Source organism: Equus przewalskii, chromosome 22 (assembly GCF_037783145.1).
Source record: "Equus przewalskii isolate Varuska chromosome 22, EquPr2, whole genome shotgun sequence".
In the NCBI taxonomy this organism is placed as follows: Eukaryota; Metazoa; Chordata; class Mammalia; order Perissodactyla; family Equidae; genus Equus; species Equus przewalskii.
The window spans coordinates 47,471,894-47,491,004 of NC_091852.1; the positions used below are offsets into that span (position 1 = coordinate 47,471,894).

The 19,111-nt window shown below is 42.7% G+C and overlaps 1 protein-coding gene and 1 long non-coding RNA gene across 4 annotated transcripts in view; one reads left to right on the forward strand and one right to left on the reverse strand.

Annotated features, from left to right (window-relative positions):
• Window positions 1–19,111, reverse strand: part of RIGI (RNA sensor RIG-I) — a 64,861-nt gene that overhangs the window by 12,908 nt on the left and 32,842 nt on the right. For all 3 annotated transcript variants that reach the window (XM_070590247.1, XM_008519033.2, XM_008519036.2), the window contains 12 exons: window positions 18,617–18,798; window positions 17,541–17,688; window positions 16,410–16,532; window positions 14,840–14,929; window positions 14,286–14,439; window positions 13,488–13,746; window positions 11,658–11,820; window positions 10,054–10,173; window positions 6,475–6,632; window positions 5,372–5,507; window positions 4,470–4,618; window positions 1,909–1,999 (listed from right to left, as the gene is read on the reverse strand). In XM_070590247.1, the coding sequence (XP_070446348.1) occupies window positions 1,909–1,999; window positions 4,470–4,618; window positions 5,372–5,507; window positions 6,475–6,632; window positions 10,054–10,173; window positions 11,658–11,820; window positions 13,488–13,746; window positions 14,286–14,439; window positions 14,840–14,929; window positions 16,410–16,532; window positions 17,541–17,688; window positions 18,617–18,798 (1,773 nt within the window). The remainder of the gene's footprint in view (window positions 1–1,908; window positions 2,000–4,469; window positions 4,619–5,371; window positions 5,508–6,474; window positions 6,633–10,053; window positions 10,174–11,657; window positions 11,821–13,487; window positions 13,747–14,285; window positions 14,440–14,839; window positions 14,930–16,409; window positions 16,533–17,540; window positions 17,689–18,616; window positions 18,799–19,111) is intronic.
• LOC139078628 (uncharacterized) lies at window positions 571–6,480 on the forward strand. The gene is made up of 3 exons (XR_011531651.1): window positions 571–896; window positions 2,682–2,905; window positions 6,294–6,480. It is a non-coding gene; the product is annotated as an uncharacterized lncRNA (long non-coding RNA).

A 19,111-nucleotide genomic window follows, 5' to 3' on the forward strand; every position in this document is an offset into this window, starting at 1 on the left:
TATCTCAAAATAAATATTGATTTTTTTTTTTTGCAAAAATATCAATAGCTAATCATAACACCTTTGCACATGGATAGAAGTTTACAGCTGACAAAATATTTTCACATCTACTTACTTCACAAAGCCCTTTGAGGTTGCTGTGCAAGCATTATGATTCCCCATTATGGACGGACACCTTGAGGTTTGGAGGGATGGTAAACGGCCAGGTTAGCTAGCGACAGAACCCGGCCTTGAACTTGAAAGGACCTTAATAGTGAGCAGCTCTCAGGCGCCGACAGACGGAGAGTACAAAGAATTTCAGTGCTCTCCACCTCAGAGTTAACAGAATTTATAAAAGTTCCAATTTTTTCCTAGCATATTGGCAGCCAAAATCTTGAGATATATTTTGCTAACACCAAAACAATTTCTTTTCACCATCATCTTCTGCTGAGCAATAAGCATGCCCAGGACAGACACCACACTCCATTAATTTCTGAACTTATTCATCCATTTGTTCCTCAAACGCTTATTTAGCAATTACGGTTTGTCAGATAAGGATACAATGGTTAAAAGGTCCATTTTTATCTATAGGGAGTTCAGAGTTTGTGGAAGAAGGATATAAATAAGAAGATATAATTCAATGGGATGAGGAATGAAATGGAGGCAGAACTGGACACTATGGGAACGTGGAGGGACACCTCTACTAGTCTTAGGAGGCTGGAGAAGGCTGCTTGGCAGAAGCACAACGACTGGTACAGAGTATGTTCTAAATAAATGTGGATGGATGGATGAAGAAATGAACAAACAAAATATATTCTGACTGCTTATTTGTGGAGTTGGAAAATCAGATTGGACTCATGTTCGATGGCAGAGAACTTTGAATCCAACCACAATAACATGGTGTTGGATTTCATTTGGTAAGCCAAATCTGAATTTACTTTTTAGACTCATGAGGTTTAAATTTTGCATAGGGGGAAAGTGCAAGGGTGATGGCTGAGGACTGACAGGGTGGGGGCTGTTTGTGATAAACAACACTAAACAGGAGAGACAGAGTGAGGGCCTGTCAGTGCCGGTCACCAAGGCACGGGGAGCAGGGCTGTGAGAGGCAAGGTGAGGGCTGGCGACCTATGACGCTCCTGGAGGATCCCAGAGGCAGCTTCATCCTTTGACACCTGAGCTAGATTTCAGGAATGTCTGCTTGGATATTTTTTTTAATTGTAAAATACATAATAGACACAAAAGCATCTAGAGTTTAAACAATAATGATAAAATAATCACAGAACATTTCTATTTCCAGTTAATCTTAATCTATTGGTTGAGAATTTGAGCAGGAGAGTAACATGCCCAAACAATATCTAAAACAATAACTTTGGTTTTGTCTGCAGGACATGAGGGAGGAGGTAACACATACAAGGTTTTGACATTTGAGCCCTGTGATGGCTTTTGATGTGTCAAATGGGCTATGCTGAACTACAGTCCCCAGTTATTCATCTTGGTGCTCCTGCGAAGGGAATTTGCAGATGTAATTCAAGTTCCTAATCAGTTGACATTACCTTAATCAAAAGGGATTTCATCCTAGGTGGGCCTGACCTAATCAAGTCAGCCCTTTATAAGAGGGCTTAGGCATTCCCTGAGCTCAGAGACTCCAAGGAGCTCCTGCCTGTGGGGTTCCAGCCTGCTCCTGACCACTTCAGACTTGCTCTTCCAGTCCAACTGTATATGCCAATTCCTTGTGATAAACGCCCGTGTGTGTGAACATACACATATAGACAAGAGATATGTGTGTATGTATAAACTCCTACTGGTTTTGCTTCTCTGATTGAGCCCTGACTAATACAAGCATTAAGAAAGAATTTGAGTATATTACCCATATTCTTATATATATACATATATACAGTATACTAAATCCAACTCACAATATATAAATACCTGTGTTATTAGTTGTTTTGCCACGGCCAGTCAATATGCCAGGTTTCAGAAAGCTCAGTTTGGGGTTTTCTTCAATCCATTTCTTTAAGGCCTGAAAATGACAAGCCATCATCAGTTGCACACTATTTGTATACCATCTGGATTAATTCAACATTGAAATATATGCAAGAGGAAAAAAACCCTTTAAGTTAGTATACAGACAGTTTTCAGACTGACAAACCTGAGAAAAAAGCTTCTTGGGATTGAATCCTAACCAATAATTAACTGTAATGGTATAGATCTTTGTGATCCGATGTGGTTTAATCTCTAAGATATTTTTTAAGTGAAAAAAATAAAGTTCAGAATAGTGGATATGTAGAACGAATAAGTGAGTTTGGTGAAGTCTCAGGACACAGAATCAATATACAGAAATCAGTTGTATTTCTATATTCCAGCAACAAACAATTAAAAGTACAAAAGTATTGTAAACAATAGCATTAAAAAATTAATACTTAGGTATTAGCCTAGCAAAATACGTGCAGAATCTGCATACTGAAAATGACGGAACACTGATAAAAGAAACCAGAGAAGATGTGGTAGGTGATCCCCACCCCCTGTGCTCAGGGTCGCGTGTAAGCCCTCCCCTAGAGTGTGAACTGGACTGACTGACTCGCTTCTGAGGAGTAAGATACGACAGACAGGATGGGGTGTCACTTTCCAGTGGAAGGTACACAGTGACTGTGACCTCCCTACTAAGCATTCTCTCTCTGTCTCTCCTGGATCACTCACTCTAGGGGAAGCCAGCTGCCCGGCTGGGGAGAGGCCCCCATGAGTGAGCTTAGAAGCACATCTCCTGAGGCCTGCCAACAGCCACGTAAGTGAGGCTGGAAGTGGATCCTCCCGAGTCAAGCCTTGAGATGACTACAGCCAAGGCCAACACTTTGACTGCAGCCTCATGACAGACCTTGAGCCAGAAACACCCAGTGAAATTATCTCCAGATTCCTGACCCATAGAATGGTAAGAAAATAGATGTTTGTTGTTTCCAGCCTTTAAGTTTTGGGGTAATTTGTGATCTGCCATAGATAACTAATACAGAAGCTCCACATAAATGAAGAGATGTATTATGGTCATGGATTGGAAGATTCAATATTGTTAAGATGTCGTGTCTCCCCAATTTTATTGATTCAATGCAATCCCAAACAAAATCCCAGCAGATTTTTTCATAGGTGTGGACGAGCTGATCCTAAAATATAAATGGAAAGGCAAAGGAAGATAGATAAAACAATTTTGAAAAAAAGAAAACAGTTGAAGGACGCACACTACCTATTTCCAGACTTCCTATAAAGCTACAGTGATCAAGACAGTGAGGGATGGCTGAAAGGACAGATATATAGACAAACGGAACAGGACAGAGAGTCCAGAAATAGATCCACAGAAATACAGTCAACTGATTTTTGAAGAAGTTACGATGGCAATTCAAAAGAGAAAGGATAGTCTTTTCAATACACAGTACTGCAACAATTAGATGTCCACATACAAAAAGAAAAAAACGCATCTCAACCCATAACCAAAATGGATTGTAGACCTAAATTTCAAATGTAAAACTATAAAACTTCTAGAAAGTAACATAGAGAAAATCTTTATGATCTTGGGTAAGCAAAGGGTTCTTAGAGGCAATTTCAAAAGTACAATCCACAAGAGGCTGGCCCAGTGGCATGGTTAAGTTCATGCGCTCTGCTTTGGTGGTCCGGGGTTCACAGGTTTGGATCCTGGGCACGGACCTAGCACTGCTCATCGAGCCATGCTGTGGTGGCATCCCACATAAAATAAGGGAAGATTGGCACAGATGTTAGCTCAGTGACAATCTTCCTCAAGCAAAAAGAGGAAGGTTGGCAACAGATGTTAGCTCAGGGCCATTCTTCCTCAAAAAAAAATAAACGAAAGAAAAGCACAATCCACAAAAAGAAAAAAATTGATAAACTGAACTTTGTCAAAAGTTAAAACTTTCAATATGTAAAGGATACTGTTGTGAGAATGAAAAGACTAGAAGAAAATATGTGCAAATCACATTTCTGACAGAGAACTTTTTGTCAGAACATAGAAAGAACTCTCAAAAACTCAACAATTACATGACAAACAACCCAGTTAAACCCAGTTTTAAAATGGGTACCAGGTGTGTGAACAGACACTTCACCAAAGAAGATATAGGAATGGCTCATCAGTATATGAAAAGATGCTCAACCGTGTCAGCCATTAGTGAAATGCAAATTAAAACCCTAGTGGGATGCCACTACCGAGCCCATAGAATAGCTACAATTTTTTAAATTGATGAAAAGAATAAAAAATAGGAAGTGCTTGGTTTATAGGTGTCAAAACATTATAAACTAGAGAGGTTAAGACAGTGAGGCATAAAGGATAAACAGTGTAAGGATAAACAGACACATCATCAGAAAAGAACAGGCTGCCCAGAGACAGGCCCCACATATAGGGATGCTTGAGCGCAAAGCAGTGGGGAGAGGACAGTGTTCTCAATAAAGTGGTCCTGGATCAATCTGTCATCCACGAGGGGGAGGAAGCTTACATCCACAAGTGCCCTGGTTTTCACAAAGAGAATGGTTCTCGTCTCTGGGTTTAAGTGGTACTCCTCTTGCAAGATGAAGCAGAGGTCTTTGAGCTTAGGGTTCTCGTTGCTGGGATCCATGGAAACACTTTCTAGTTCTGGTAGCTTTTCTGCAAAAGGGGAACCTTTTATAAATGGCTTATAAATTCTAGAAATCTAGAACATACTGTGACCTTTAGCTATAGTTCAAACAGTTAATCTCTCAATCTTTGACCAGAATTTTATGAGTAATAACCACTGATTTAATGCATATATTAAATACATTGATAAATGCATACATTTTTTCCCCAAAGAGCTGGTTGTTCACTGTTTAGCAGCACACCACTGGGTTGCATATATGTATAGTAAATACTTTGGTATAGGCCAAAAATTATTAATAGTAATTACCTTTGAGAAAAAGAATCTGACAGAGGGAAAAGAAAGACTTGCTTTTCATTTAATATCTTCCTATATTTTTCATAATATGAGGGCAGTGGGATTATAGGCCATTTTGGTTTTCTTCTTTATATAGGATATATAAATTATAGTCTTTTAATATCATTAAATCACTTTTTTGTACTTTCTAAGCCTGTATAAAATTACTAAAAATTAAACCAAAAAATGCTATCCATTTACTAGTTCTAAGGGATATATCCCTTGCAAATCCTACTATTTTTCCTTCTTCAAAATAGGAAATGGTGTAAGCAGTATATGTTTTCCATAAGTACCAGATTTCACTGAAGCTTAATTAATAGTCCTGCCATCAATAATATCTTCTTAAGCCCAGGACAGCTCCCTCAGCATCACTGTATGCTAAGTATAATACAATGTAAGTGTGCTGTCGCCAGGTGCCCATGCCTTCCTCCTCTAGAAACAACACCCACCTTCGAATCTTCGAGTGAGATCTTGCTCGGTCTCATCAAATCCCGCTGCTCGGACATTATTGAAGAAGTCCTTCAAGTAATCCAGAGCATCTTTCATTCGTGCATGCTCACTGATAATGAGGGCGTCATTGTATTTCTGTTTAAAATGAAAACTGAGTTTCAATGTGTTTCTAACGTCTAACACATTCACTGTACATAAGTTCAATCAGCTGTACTTAGCACAGAATTAATTTTAAGAATAAACTTTTCTCAAATCTATTCCAACTTGCTTTTTTAAGATGAATGGTCCCTAACAAAATACTGTAAAACAAAATCTCAATTAGCTAGAATCATTGATTAATTAGGATCGCTTTGGATTCTAGAATTATACCTAGGAAGACAAAGAGAAAATTACAAGAACAAGTACATGTCAAAGATTAAAAAACGAAAGCAAATCAACTTCCACATCAGCCTGCCTCATAACTCAGACTTCCACTTCATCACTATTCATCCAAAGCACTCGCTGAATTGTAATTGCACCTGTTCAGAATCATGGCCCCCACCACCTACACCAAATATTCAATCAGGTTCATGAAAATTCTATCAACGAACACTGATGGAGCACATTTTAAATATTTTCCATGGCACGATAAGCAGAGTTGTTGGTGGTTGTTTCTTAACTTCTTAGTGACGCAGAAGGCAACCGGAGAGCCTGGATTTCTGAGCACGTGGCTTTGCCAAAGGTAAGAACACACATGCTTCAGGATATGGCAACAGGAGCCACTCATTGAACTTCAAAGACGGCTGCCATGGGTCACATATCTACAATAATGTTTGTCATCACCCAACTCTTTCCGGTCACGTCAATCATGGGAATGCTGGAGGCACAGCCCAGATCTCCAGCCTTTGTTTCTGTCCTGTTGCCTCTATTCTTATGTTTCAGAAAGTACACAAAGAGGATGCTGAATGGGATAACTTTTGGAGTTTGCTTCATAAGAACCTCCTGGAAAGTTCCTAATGAGCTCTCGGGGACAAGATGAAACGCTGATGTTCTGTCAGCCGCCACAGCGCAGCTCCCAGTAGCTGCTGCAAGTGAAACAGGCCTTTCCAAAGAAGGAACGTACCCGCAGGTGAGAAGTGTACAGATACAGCGCTTTACAAATCCTGCTCTCTTCGGCTTTGTCAGGCAACTGAAACACTATGCACGCTTTCTGAACTGCAATAATCCATTGTTCATATTTCTGTGTTCCAAAATCCCGATTTTGAAAGCGAGATAAGTTTTCTGGAAAAAAAAAAAGGTTTTCATTGTGCCGTAAGGTCAGCCATTTAAGGTCTGAAGCGTGCCTCGCCCTCTCTTTTTTTCTTACTCTCTGTAAACACAGTAGGCCTTCTAGACGTCTGAGCTTCCAGCAGTGTATGTGTGCATGTGCATGACTGTTGACTGAACAGTTCCTATGCACCAAGAATCGAAGGGCCTACAATCATCATTTCAGCTCATTTTCATAACCCCATCAGGTAAATTTTACATTTTACAGATGAGGAAACTGAAGCTCAGAAAAGTGAAGTAAGGGCCGGCCCAGTGGCACAGCAGTTAAGTTCACATGTTCCACTTCTCTGCAGCCCGGGGTTCACCAGTTTGGATCTGGGGTGCAGACATGGCACTGCTTGGCAAGCCACGCTGTGGTAGGCGTCCCAGAAGTAGAGTAGAGGAAGATGGGCACGGATGTTAGCTCAGGGCCAGTCTTCCTCAGCAACAAAGAGGAGGAGTGGCAATAGTTAGCTCAGGGATAATCTTCCTTAAAAAAAAGAAAAGTGAAGTAATTTACCAAAAGTCACACAGCTAGAACATGGGGGGAACGCAGGAATTCAAATCCATGTGTGTCCCATGCCCCAGCCTTACTGGCTCTATGAGCTGACACCGAAGCAGCCCAGAAGTGAAACAATGGACGTGAAAAAAATCTAACTTAGCCTTTAAAAATGAAAGAGCAGTCAGTAAAAATAATAGATCGTAACAGAGGAGGAGATTTAAAAGCAGGAAAGACAGAACTCAACACAGCCTCTCCTGTTGTGCTGTGAACTTAGGCCGTCTGATCTCCACAGCACCATTCATGGGGCCAAGCAGAGAACAGGTGCTTGAAAGATACTTATCATGGATGCTTCGTACGCATGCATCTCCCGAGCTAAGCCTCTGTTGCTTGGTTCAAGAATTGCGGGCTCTGTGCAGGGTGCTGGGGAGAAAGGGTGAGGAAGACACGGCCCTGTTCTCACGCAATGCAGTCTATGAGTTACTCTAGGCTCAGCTCCCAGGGCCCCTCGGGCAGATCACAGAACAATAAAATTCAGAGGCGAGAGCTACATTTCTGGGTTAAACTTCTCCTCTCACCCACACATTGTCGTAAGATGACAAAGGGGGCTCCCCAAACAAGCAGAACTGACGCGCTTCCCTCCAGCCCAGACTACAAACAAGAGGCCAGCATTGAACCGGATGGATCCACAAGGATTGATTGGACTTGAGGAGGTGTGAAATTAAGCTAAGCAATCTGGAAAGGAGCAGGTGATGGGATTTGGACGTATGAGAAGGTGGAGGTAGGGTACCCGGGTGGGAGGAACAAGAAGGTAGACATTCAGGTCTCCCTACCCTTCTGCCACCTGCCCCATTTGGACCACGTCCTAATGCTCCCAGATAACAGGACAGCCTCCCAACCTCCCTCCCCGCTTCCCGCCTTGCTCCCCGCAACCCACTCCTCGCTCCTCACGCCCCACTCAGCAGCGAGGGGGAGTTGCCAACATCGCAGATGAGAAGCTGTGCTACCCCACTGCTTAAAAGCCCTTGGTGGATTCCTCTGGCCAAAATCCTATCCAGCTCAGAATCCTCCATGGCAGGGTCTCCACCCACTTCTGACTCTCATCTCTAGCTGCTCCCCTTCCTGAATGTTCCAGGGCTTATGGAGGTCCCCAGACTTTCTCAACTCCCTGGCCTTTGTACATGCTGTTCCCTCTGTCTGGAGCACACCTTATCATCACTTATCATCACCACCCACCTAACCCCTCCTCTGTTGCTTTATCATTATTACTTATCTAATTTTGGCTTTACTGTTAGACTGGAAGTGCCACGAGGGCAGGGGCTGCGTCTCAGGGCCCAGGCTATATTCCCATCGCCTGGCATCTTGCCTGGCAGTGAATGAAGGAACAAGGGAATGAACATGTTCAAGGAATTGCTAAGTCAGAGGATTCCAGCAGGGAAGGCGTGGAAGGTAAGACTGGGGAAGTAGGAGCAGATGTGTGTGCAGGGCGCAGACTGTCAGGCAGGATATCGACACGACAAGACCAGCATTTCAGGAAGCCTAACCAGACAATGGGGTGGGGGGGTGGAAAAGAGAGTGGGAGTGTGCACTCCAGCTAGAAGGCCATTAGGGTAAGTCCTAAGTCAAGTTGTGAGAGAAAAGGAAAGAGAAAAGCAAAGTCAGTGTGAGAGAAGGTGAGACTCCATGAGGTGTCTTAGAGATGTCACAGACTCAGCATCTCCAGAAGCCTAAACTCACCTGTACCTGCCAAAGCTGCGCCTAGTTCTGGCACCAGCACCACCAGCTGGCACATGTATAGGTGAGCCAGCCAGAGCCTGGGAGGGAGCCGCCCACTCTCTCCCCTCTCTCCCACCAAATCCAGTCAGTCATTCCATCCTAACGCCTGGTTTCCGCAGCGCCCTGCACAAGCCTGCTCTCTCACCGACCCAGCTCCATGGCCTCTGTGTGGCCCTCTTCATGCACTGATACGCTGACCACATCAATAATCACTTCAACATCTTCAGCTGCTTCCCGCTGCTTTTAGGGTGAGATTCAGACTGAGCGTGGCCGACCCGGCCCTTCCCTGTCTGCCCGCCGCCTCTCCCCTTAGCCTCACTCCTTATACTCCCCACATGTTAGAGCGATCATGCAATGCCTGTACTTCCTAAATCTCACTGTGCTCTCTCCTCCCTCCACGCCTGAGGCCTTTGCGACCTCACTTGATTGTCTCTCCTCCCTAACTTGGCTGACTGCAAGATTTGTCGCAGGCACCCCCCCCCCCCCCCCCCCGCCCAGGAAGCCTTCCCTGCAGCCCAGTCCAGGCCAGAGTCGGCATGTGCTCCCATGGCACCCAGTGTGTAATTCTCTCCCACCCTGCTGCTTGGAAATTGCTCCCATCTGATTCTCATTATTTGACTGTGAGCTCCCCGAGGGTGGGGATGTCTCCGATCTTGTCATTTCTACTCCTAGCACACTGCCTGGTGAATGGATGAACCGATGAATGAATGAATGAATGAATGAAAAGAATAGAACTTGGTGACTTCATGAGAGAGTCTCAAAAAGAATCAAAGACCACGCCCAGATTTGAACCTGAACCATCACGGGCATGGTGGTTTCATTCATATAAGTAAGGAAGTCAGGATGGAAAGCTAATTTGGAAGGTCAAGAGAGCAATGAACTGATCTGAATAGGGTATTTTTCAGCTGTGTGTGTCCAGATGGATTTACTTTGGATTAAAAAAAAAGAAAAAAGCGAGAGAGAATAACAGAGGACTCATAAGGTACCTGAATAACCCATAATCGAGAAGTCAACCTGTGGATGTGGTCTGCACATTGTCTGAACTGAGAATGCAAACAGACCCTGGTGAACGAGAGGTGACCATTCCTAGATGCAGAGGACACAAAATGAGCTTTATCTCACCAGGAGTGACAGCACCAAGTTCGTCAAAGATGCTCTTTGCCAGACTCTCTGTCTCCCTCATCAGCTGAGATATGATGCACTTAAAACCGTCGGTGGTTCGTGACTCCACTTTCCTGAAATCTAGAGGCATCAAAGGAAAATGAGCATTTTTCAGGAAAAACGTTTCACAGTTCTAAGTAGACATCCCCACACCTTTCCTGCCTTTGTCACTTCTCCATGAGACCTGAGACCCCCAGCTCACAAGCAGGTCAGCTAAACAAAATAAGAAATGCCCTAACAAAGCCCCAACAGCTTGCAACAGCTCTCATGTGCTTCAGGCGCTGATTCTAACATCTCTGGGTCTAATCCAGTTTATCACTCTGTGCTGTCACTCAGCACAGAGCCTCTGCTCTTACGAGGCTGATATCCTTCTTGTCTCTGCAGGGGCCACATTTTTAACCCTGTCTCTGTTCTCTGTTCTTCTCCCTCCCGACCACCCCCGATTCCCAAGGAGTGTTCGCGATGTTCCTAACATTCATTATTGTGATGTTTCAGCAGAAACTTATTAATCACCTGCCGTGTGCCACGTTCTGGTTAGAGACAGCTGAAAACAACACACTCCTGCTCCAGAGAAGACTGTGTTCTTAGGGGAGAGAAAGACACTTAGCCAATCACCACGACTGAGTGCTGTCCCCTAAGTGTGTGCAAGGGGTCATGGAGCACAGGGAAAGGACGCTCCAGTTCTTCCAGGGGAGGCAGTGTTGTGGGATAAATGGGGGAAGAGGTGAGGAGGAAGTGAGCGCAGACACGTACAAAGAACAGAACGTACGAAGGTGGAGAGAAAGCGCGTGACTGACTTGCAGAGTGCAGAGGAATGCAACATGGCTGGGTTCATGGGAAGAGGGAGGAGATGCAGCTCAGAGGGCGGGGGGGACCAGATTATAAAGAAATTTGTACGTGATATTAAAAAGTGTAGACTGGATACCTTCTCTAAACTCCTTAGAGGCAGCTCCCATGAAGGACCTCAGCTGACCCCTCCCTGACTAGTGGAGGTGTGTTGTTCTGCCTCATACCCATGCGGTCATATGCTATTCAGACAGCAAGGATAAAGTTATACATATCTTCTGTACCCCTCTCTCCCTTGCTGGGTTAGAAGAGCATTGGTATTCCATAAACATTTATTAGTCAATCTTATTTTTAAAAATCATATTCTGATCTTTTGAGGAAAGATATGATGATTTGAGATAATTTCACGTCAACCAAAATTATCAGACACATATTCAAATAATGAATGTCTACACAGTCTCTCCCTCAGGCCTGGACCCAGGGAAGGATGGAGGCATCCCCGTGCTTGGTTTCTCATGATCTCTCTCAGTGCTGGGCCCTGTCTGAGTTGAGAGAACTGAAGAGCAGGGACATTTGCTTTCCAGAGGCCACACCATCACTCGGGGAGAGCGCTTAGTTGGGGAGAGAGGCTAGAAATGTGCTTATTTCCCAAGTTTGGGGTTAAATGTTTTCTATTAAACAGAGAAAGGGTTAAAATTCAGTGCTCATCTAAATGGCTCTGAACCAGGAATCACAGAGGCTAACAAAGTCCCAAAGGCTTGTTACTGAATCCCACTCACTCTTCTCGGGTTTATAAACCACTTCCGTCAGTTCCTGCAAGTTGTCTTTCACGGTCGAGATCACTGACGCGTCAAGAGAAGCACACAGTTTGCAGATATGTTCCATGGCCTCATCTCTGTTTTTGGCGTCCCCAACACCAACGGAGGCAGTCAGCCCAACGACCTTTGAGGAGCATCCCAAAGCATTAGATGTCTGGAAATAGCATGACGTTGCCACAAGCCCTCGTGTAACCCTTTCCTGCTAAAGTTGATTTCCTTACTAACTTCAGATAAAGAGCAAAAACACCTTTTTTTTTTTCCCTGACATTCTCTATGATATTGCCAGTGGAAAGGTCCCCATTAGGCAAAGCACTGAATAAATGCAGGTATCACAACTCATCAGCTGGACACAAATCAGCATAGAAACCCAAAGAGGAAACCCTTCCAAGGCGGGACTTCTCTCCTCTCTACCCTTGTGACCCCCCATGATACACAGAACAACAGACTGAAAATGAAAAGGGCTGAAATCAGACATACTCCCATCCAACCTCAGCCACATCACCCTGGCTGTGTGTCCCTGGACAAGTCTCTTCAGCTCCCCATAGAGCTGGGGAACAGCTATTGAAAATGGTAGCTGTGCGAGTTCAGTAAGATAACATTTGTAAAGAATTTAGTTGAATGGTCACCTAATAAATACTTATTTCTTCCTCTAGTAGCCGCTCAATAAATATTGAATGAATGACTCATCAGCAAGGTATCTAGTTAACTATCAATTTTATTCTAGAAGAAAAAGTTGTAAGAAATGTTACTGCTACTGAATTTTGTCTCTGGGCACCATACTGAAGCTCTTCTAACCTGGGCTTCCTCAACAGGTAACTGTTAGGGCTAGAGAACCTTACACAAACGTGAGACTGGTATACTATAAATTCCTGGTTTCCAACCTCAGTTGGGCCCCAGTATGACCAACCCATTCTTCTGTATATTCCTCTCAGCTCTCCCTCCCCTTTCGAATCCTCTCCACACACCCTGAGCCCCCTCCCCCATTCCCATCTTGATTATTCTCAGCAAATCATCTATCTACCTCTCCTACATTCAAGAGAAAAGAGGGGTTCTATGCCAGGGATCCCCTACCCTTCCTGCCCCATCTATGAGCTACTCTGTCTTGACTCTTCTCATCCCCTCCCCGTGATGACACAAAAATGGTGTTCCATCTGCTCTCCCATACTGATCCGTCTAGCCCTTGCCTACTTATCTCACACCCTCTGGTCTCTCCTGGCACCTCGTTCTACCAGTCATTGCCTCTCTCCCATCCTGCTTCACTGCTTCACACTCTGCAGCCAGGTGATACCGAAAAGCTTCAAGATCTCTGAGTACACGATAGCCCTGCGCCTCTGGACACACATTCGCCTTTACTGAAAACCATCCAGCTATCCGCCTTGTAAACTCTTGTTAGTTTTTGTGTAATCTGACGTTCTGTTAGGTCTGGCCTCACTTTTCCAGCACACTTAGGAGCTCTTTCATTTCTATTCCAACTGCACCTCGTACCCATCATGACAAATTATGACATAATTCTTACATATCTGGCTCCCTATGAGACTTAAGCTGTTTGAGGGCAAAGACTATGTCTTTTCATATTTGTATCCCTCGTGCCTAGCACAGTGCACAACACATGGAGGTCCCTAATACATGTTTCTTAAGTGAATAAATGAATGAATCAATCAAAATTAATCAAGGAGTTGTACAATATAGATTTACGACCTGAGAAGGACATCTTCAACATGGCCACAAGGGTAAGTACATAGGATTTAGGAAGGTGACAGTTCTGAGGAATCTCTCTGACTTTGGAGTTACCTGGGGCAGTGGGTCTGAAGAGCCTCCAAGTTTCTGATCTAGATAATTAAACATGATCATATTGTAAGGATGGTGTTTACTGGTGTTGTGGCATTCATCAAACATCATCAAAGTAAAGACAGAGAGTGATGGAATAGTCCCATCCTTAAGGCTGTTCACGAGGATCTGTGGAGTCAAAATGATGATGTCATTGTTCTCAACAATCTGGTCCACTACGACGTTCTCAGATGTTGCTCCAGAAATGCCTGCAACTTTGTACCTGGAAAATGACAGAACGTCCCTATGACCAACCACGATGTGAATGAGGAACCACAAAGATATGAAAGATCCACAAAGAACCACAAAGATCATTAAATTCTCCCTAAGTTCAAAAGGAATACATCTGGAGACAAGTTAAGTGCTTAGCACAGAGCCCGACACATGGTAAGTGATCAATAAATGCAAGCTAGTTTCAATAGTCAATAGTAGATATTAATTCTTTCAAACCACCCAGAAAGACAAATAGTACTTAAATAAGGGGGTAATATTAAATAAATTATAAAATCATTAAAAAATTAAATGTGCCATTGACCTGTAAAACTAATCTCAAGTCATTTACTCACTCTAAAGCAGTTTAGGATTTCAGGCATCTCTAATAAAAAATATTTAAATCCATGAAGGAATTACATCTAGATTATATAAAAGCTGAATCTATTATAAATTTTTTGAATCATGGTTTTCCAAAAACAAATCAAAGCAGAAAACACACCAATGACACAAAGCTAGAGAAAAAGAAGGTGGACTGACTGTTATACCTACCCACGTCTTTCAAAATATTGCGAGAATACGGATTTCTGCTGCTCGTACAGTGGGAGATGAATAGCAAAAAAGACCACCTTCCCCTTTCGTCCTTGTGGAAATTTCTTAAGATGATGTTCACATATAAGAAGCGAAACCAAGGTTTTTCCACAACCTTTTAATATATAAAAAAAGAAGACACGTAACTGATACTATACTAAAATATTTCTGCAGAAAGGTAATTATTTTTGGCTCCCCTAAAACCACTGCGCTCACTAGCAAATTGGTAAGGTGGATGGGTTAACAACTGCAGAACTTACACTATGACTCAGAAATATCAAGCTGCTTCCTGGGTGACACGCACTCAGACAGTGGGGCTCGAGGGCATGAGGGCATCTGTCTTTCCCTCCTCACGTTCCTTAAAATACCTTGTGACTACATTACTAGGACGGTTTTCGCAAAAGACAAATGGAACAACGAAAAAACTAAAACTTGCCCATTTCGACCCATATTCAATAAATGAAAAAAAGCAGCAGCAAACAGAGAAACAGACTACGTAACGGCAATCGGCTTACCAGTAGGAGCACATATTATTGTGTTTTTTCCTTCCTTGGCAGGCAAAGCGAGCTCCAGTTGGTAATTTCTTATCTTCAATGGGGCCACTTCTGTAACACAAAAGGAACAACCAAATAGTTGCTGCCCTGAGGAATCCAGGCAATAGCTACCATCAAACAGACAGGAATTCTGACTCCAGCAAGAAAGGCCTCACTTCTGGAAGTCAGGAATGCTTGTCTCTATTAACCCTTCCAGCTTCTCCACTGATCTGAAGCACAGGATTCTCCCCCGGTGACAAAGCACCAGTGGTAAGACAGGAAAAAAAAATCCCACACAGATTTCTTTCTTAAACAACCATGGGAGCCTACTAAGGAGAAACGAAAGCAGGAATAGCCTAACTCAGGGCAGGAGAGGGCCACCAGTTATAGGAAAAGCTATGCAAGACGAAACAACAACGAATCCCTCTGAGAGGTATGAAAAACACCAAATTGTAAATCCTGAACTCCCAAAGCAATCTCTTCTTGATGAGCACCCACGCTGTGTAATTCTGCAGGCTCTCACGCAGCATTTCCCAGCAACAGAACCGAAGTTTTCAAAAACAGTCAGAGGCTTTATCTCACTAGCAGATAAGCATATAGGATGTTAAGAGTTGGACAAGACCTTGGAAATCAACACTGAGTCCAACCTATCCATTTTAGAGAAAAGGAGAATTTCTGAAAGGTTAACTGAGTTCACTAAGGATCTCTACATGTCAGGAAAATTCAAAGCAACTTAACATTCATTGATTTTATTCCAGAATGAAAAGAATCTTGTATTATTCAGTTGCAGAAGTAACCTGTAAATTTTCTTCTGATGGTGTTATCCTAAAATCACACCATCCTTCTAACACTACTCATTATTAATCCTAAGTTCCTCCCCGATGCCCTTTTATCAATAACTTTTTACTACAGCTTACTATGCAACTTTCTGGTGCCTTCATGAAAATAAGCTTCTAGAAACCTAAGGCAGGCCTTATAGGACCCCAGCTAACTGATGCAGTGCCGTCGTGTGAATTAGAAAAAGAAGACTCTCTCAGAGGACACAGCTCCTCTGCGCACTGTGGAGCACACGGCACAGGCTGGATCTCAGCGCCCACTCAACCTCTCAGCCAAGCACAGTTGTGCAGTGCACAAACCTAATCAACTGACAGTGCAGCCCCAGGATCTTAAAAGGAAATGGAGCAAGTGACTCACAAATAGCAGAAGCAGTTCTTTAGAAAGCTGGGCTGATTTGGGATCTCACAGATGCTGAGCAGCTGGGAGGACTCTCTTTGCACACATTTGCACATACAGTCATGCACATACTTTCTTAGTGATAAAAGCAGACAAAAGAAGACGACGAAAGAGAAAGAAGAAGCTGACAATAGCTATGGAAGGGAGAGAATGACATTTCTAATTATAGAAAAAGTCTCTATTTTAATATAAATTCTCTTTTCTTTCTTAATTTTCCTTAAAAATCTGTTCAGAAGGCTGTGACTTTTGGCATTGCAAAACGCATCCCCACACAAAATAAGTGAAGGGCATCATTATGGAAAAGAACAGGGCTGGGTACCTGAAGGCGGACTTGAATTCTGACTCAGATTCTGGTATTCTGGTTCTTCCTTGTAGAAAATCTGTATCTCAGAAGTTTCTATTTCCTCATCCCCAAGATCTTTAGTTTCAACTCCTTTTGCACCTTTATGAGACCAAAAATCATGTTAGTATCTTTACATATTGTAATTATAGTCTTGATGATGAAAGCCCCACAAAGAGGTCCTAATACTAAATTTTTAAGCTTCCATTAACATTTCTCACAACCACTACCCTCACCTCCTAAAACAATTTTATGAATCTTTTTGAGTTTGAAATATCAGTTTGGAGTTTGAACCCCAATGTCATTTAGGGCTTTATTATTCAAAGTGTGGAACACAGACCAGCAACTTCCAGAACTCGTTAGAAGTGCAGACTTTGGAGCCTCCACTGAATTAGCATCTGCATTTTAACAAGCTCTCCAGGTGACTGACATGTACACTAAAGAAGAGAAGCAGCGGTCAGCAGACCTTGATGTCTTCCATTCTTGATCTGACCCAAGAAATCAGAGGTGTATTTATACAATTTCTGGAACAACTTTGTGATCTAAAGAAGCCTAGGAAAAGCTAACTTTACCACTCAGCCTGCAACAACGCTCGGAGAAGGCGTTAGCTTCAGGAAGCCAAACGATGGCTCAGATGCTTCTCACAACCGATTCTTCACAGTTCTGTTCTGGTTCAGATGGCTTCCAGGCCAGAGAACCAGGCAATGTCTACCATTAGTCTATTCTGAAAAGGGGGCGGGTCCTGGAGTTTGAAGCTTTAACTGTAGTACTTTCAAGCTATGTCTCTGATAATCTAAACTCATACAGCAAGCTCAGACCCTACCTTCCCCAAGTCCTTTTGGCCAGATGGGCTAATTTCGGATGAGAGCCGTTTGCCCTGGTCCATTTTTAGGGGTTATATACAACCAAACTACTTCTGTAGGCAAGTAGGCACTCGCCTCCCAGAGATTTCCTGCTGGTCTCTCACCAGAGATGTACCATGGGGAAAACCCCTCTGGCTGTGAGCAAAATCAGATAGGAATGAAGGAGGCCCTGAGGCGAATTCTCAGGAAGGCAGAGCACAGGTTCAGCCCCTCCCACCCTGCAGAGCTCTCTCCTGGAACATCCCACCTTGCTCTACAGTCCACAGCTCACTGAACACGCTTTCTTCTTTCTCCAAAGCAAGTTTCAAAGTTTTGGGCCAGTTCTCCTTGTCTGATCTGAGAAGGCATTCGACCATTTTCTCTGCACCTGCCATCAGCCCCTTGTTGGAACAAACCTAAGCAACACAACCACAGTTGATTGACCAATTACTTCAAAAGGTTTCCTTTTATGAGTTTTTACTGAAGAAATATCAGTTCAATCACTACCTGATTTAAAGTCATCATATACTATGGTTCGAAAGGTCTTTTTCATGACCATTTTTGCCCCATCCAGTACAGTCTTTTAAGATACCTTTCCTTCATCCTTGTCCTCCACACATGATATCACTACGTTAAGCCAGGCCTTCTCACCTCCTCTGAGATCTTATATTTGTCATCAGCACCAATATGAGGAAAACAATCCATCTGACAACCATTCAAAATATGAGCATATGAGCAGAGAGAGATTTGGAAGGATATAACAAAAGATTAACAAATGGTTTTTTCAGGGTAGTGGGACATACATTACTTAATAACTAAAATTTATCAAGCACTTATGTGCCAGGAATGTGTAAGTACTTTACATATATTATCTCATTTAATTCCTATAAAAATACGACATTAGTAAGGTACTATTACTCCCACTTTACACACGAAGAAGCAGAGGCTTAGAGAAACAAGGTAACTTGCCCAAGATCACTCGTAAGTGGGTAAGCTAGGATTCTGACAGAATTCATTTGTGTCCAGAGCCGGAATGCTTAACCACTAGAGTCTAGAGCCTTTTTTCTTTTTATTTGCTAAACTGTTTGATTTCATTTAGATTTGCATAAAACATTATTCACAAAAATAATAAAACAATTTTAACTGAAAGTAGGGCAAACCTGAAAAAAAGTTGTGACATAAAAATTACTCGGATCACAATTAAAAGTACAGTTCTAGGTAATTATGCTTTAGATTTGAGGAATTCTGTGGATTTCGATGATCTTTCTCAGGGCTAAAGCAGAAGACATTTCCCATGTGCAAATCATTTCCCCCAAATTCAGTGCTTTATATTAATTAAATTACCTGGATAATTTCTTCACATTCCTGATCAATTAAACATTCAGATATATCAGGAAGGATATCTTTCGGATTAACTCTGGTTTTAAACACTGGTTGTAAACGCCTTAAAAGTGCTCTGTGCTCCTCCAACTTTTCAATTTTTTGGAAATCCCAACTTTCAATGGCTTCATAAAGTCCAGAATAACCTGAAAAGAAAGAAGGAAATGGGGGCTTTTATGAGACCAACTAAAAACTACTTCGAGATTAATAACATAGGAATCATGTTTGAATGGAGAGTGAAAGAACTCAAAAAATATCTGTAAATCACCTCAATTATTAGTGACCTTTCAAAAAGAAAAGTCAGTCCTCATCTTAGGCACCTAACATTTGAGATCCTCTAACAGCATGTATCGTCTCTTAGGAGAGAGTACTACAGCTAAATATGAAGTCTTACATTAGCTCTCAGTACAAAGTCTTCCTTCCAAAGCGCTCCCTGGAGTTCACCCCCAACTCCGATTT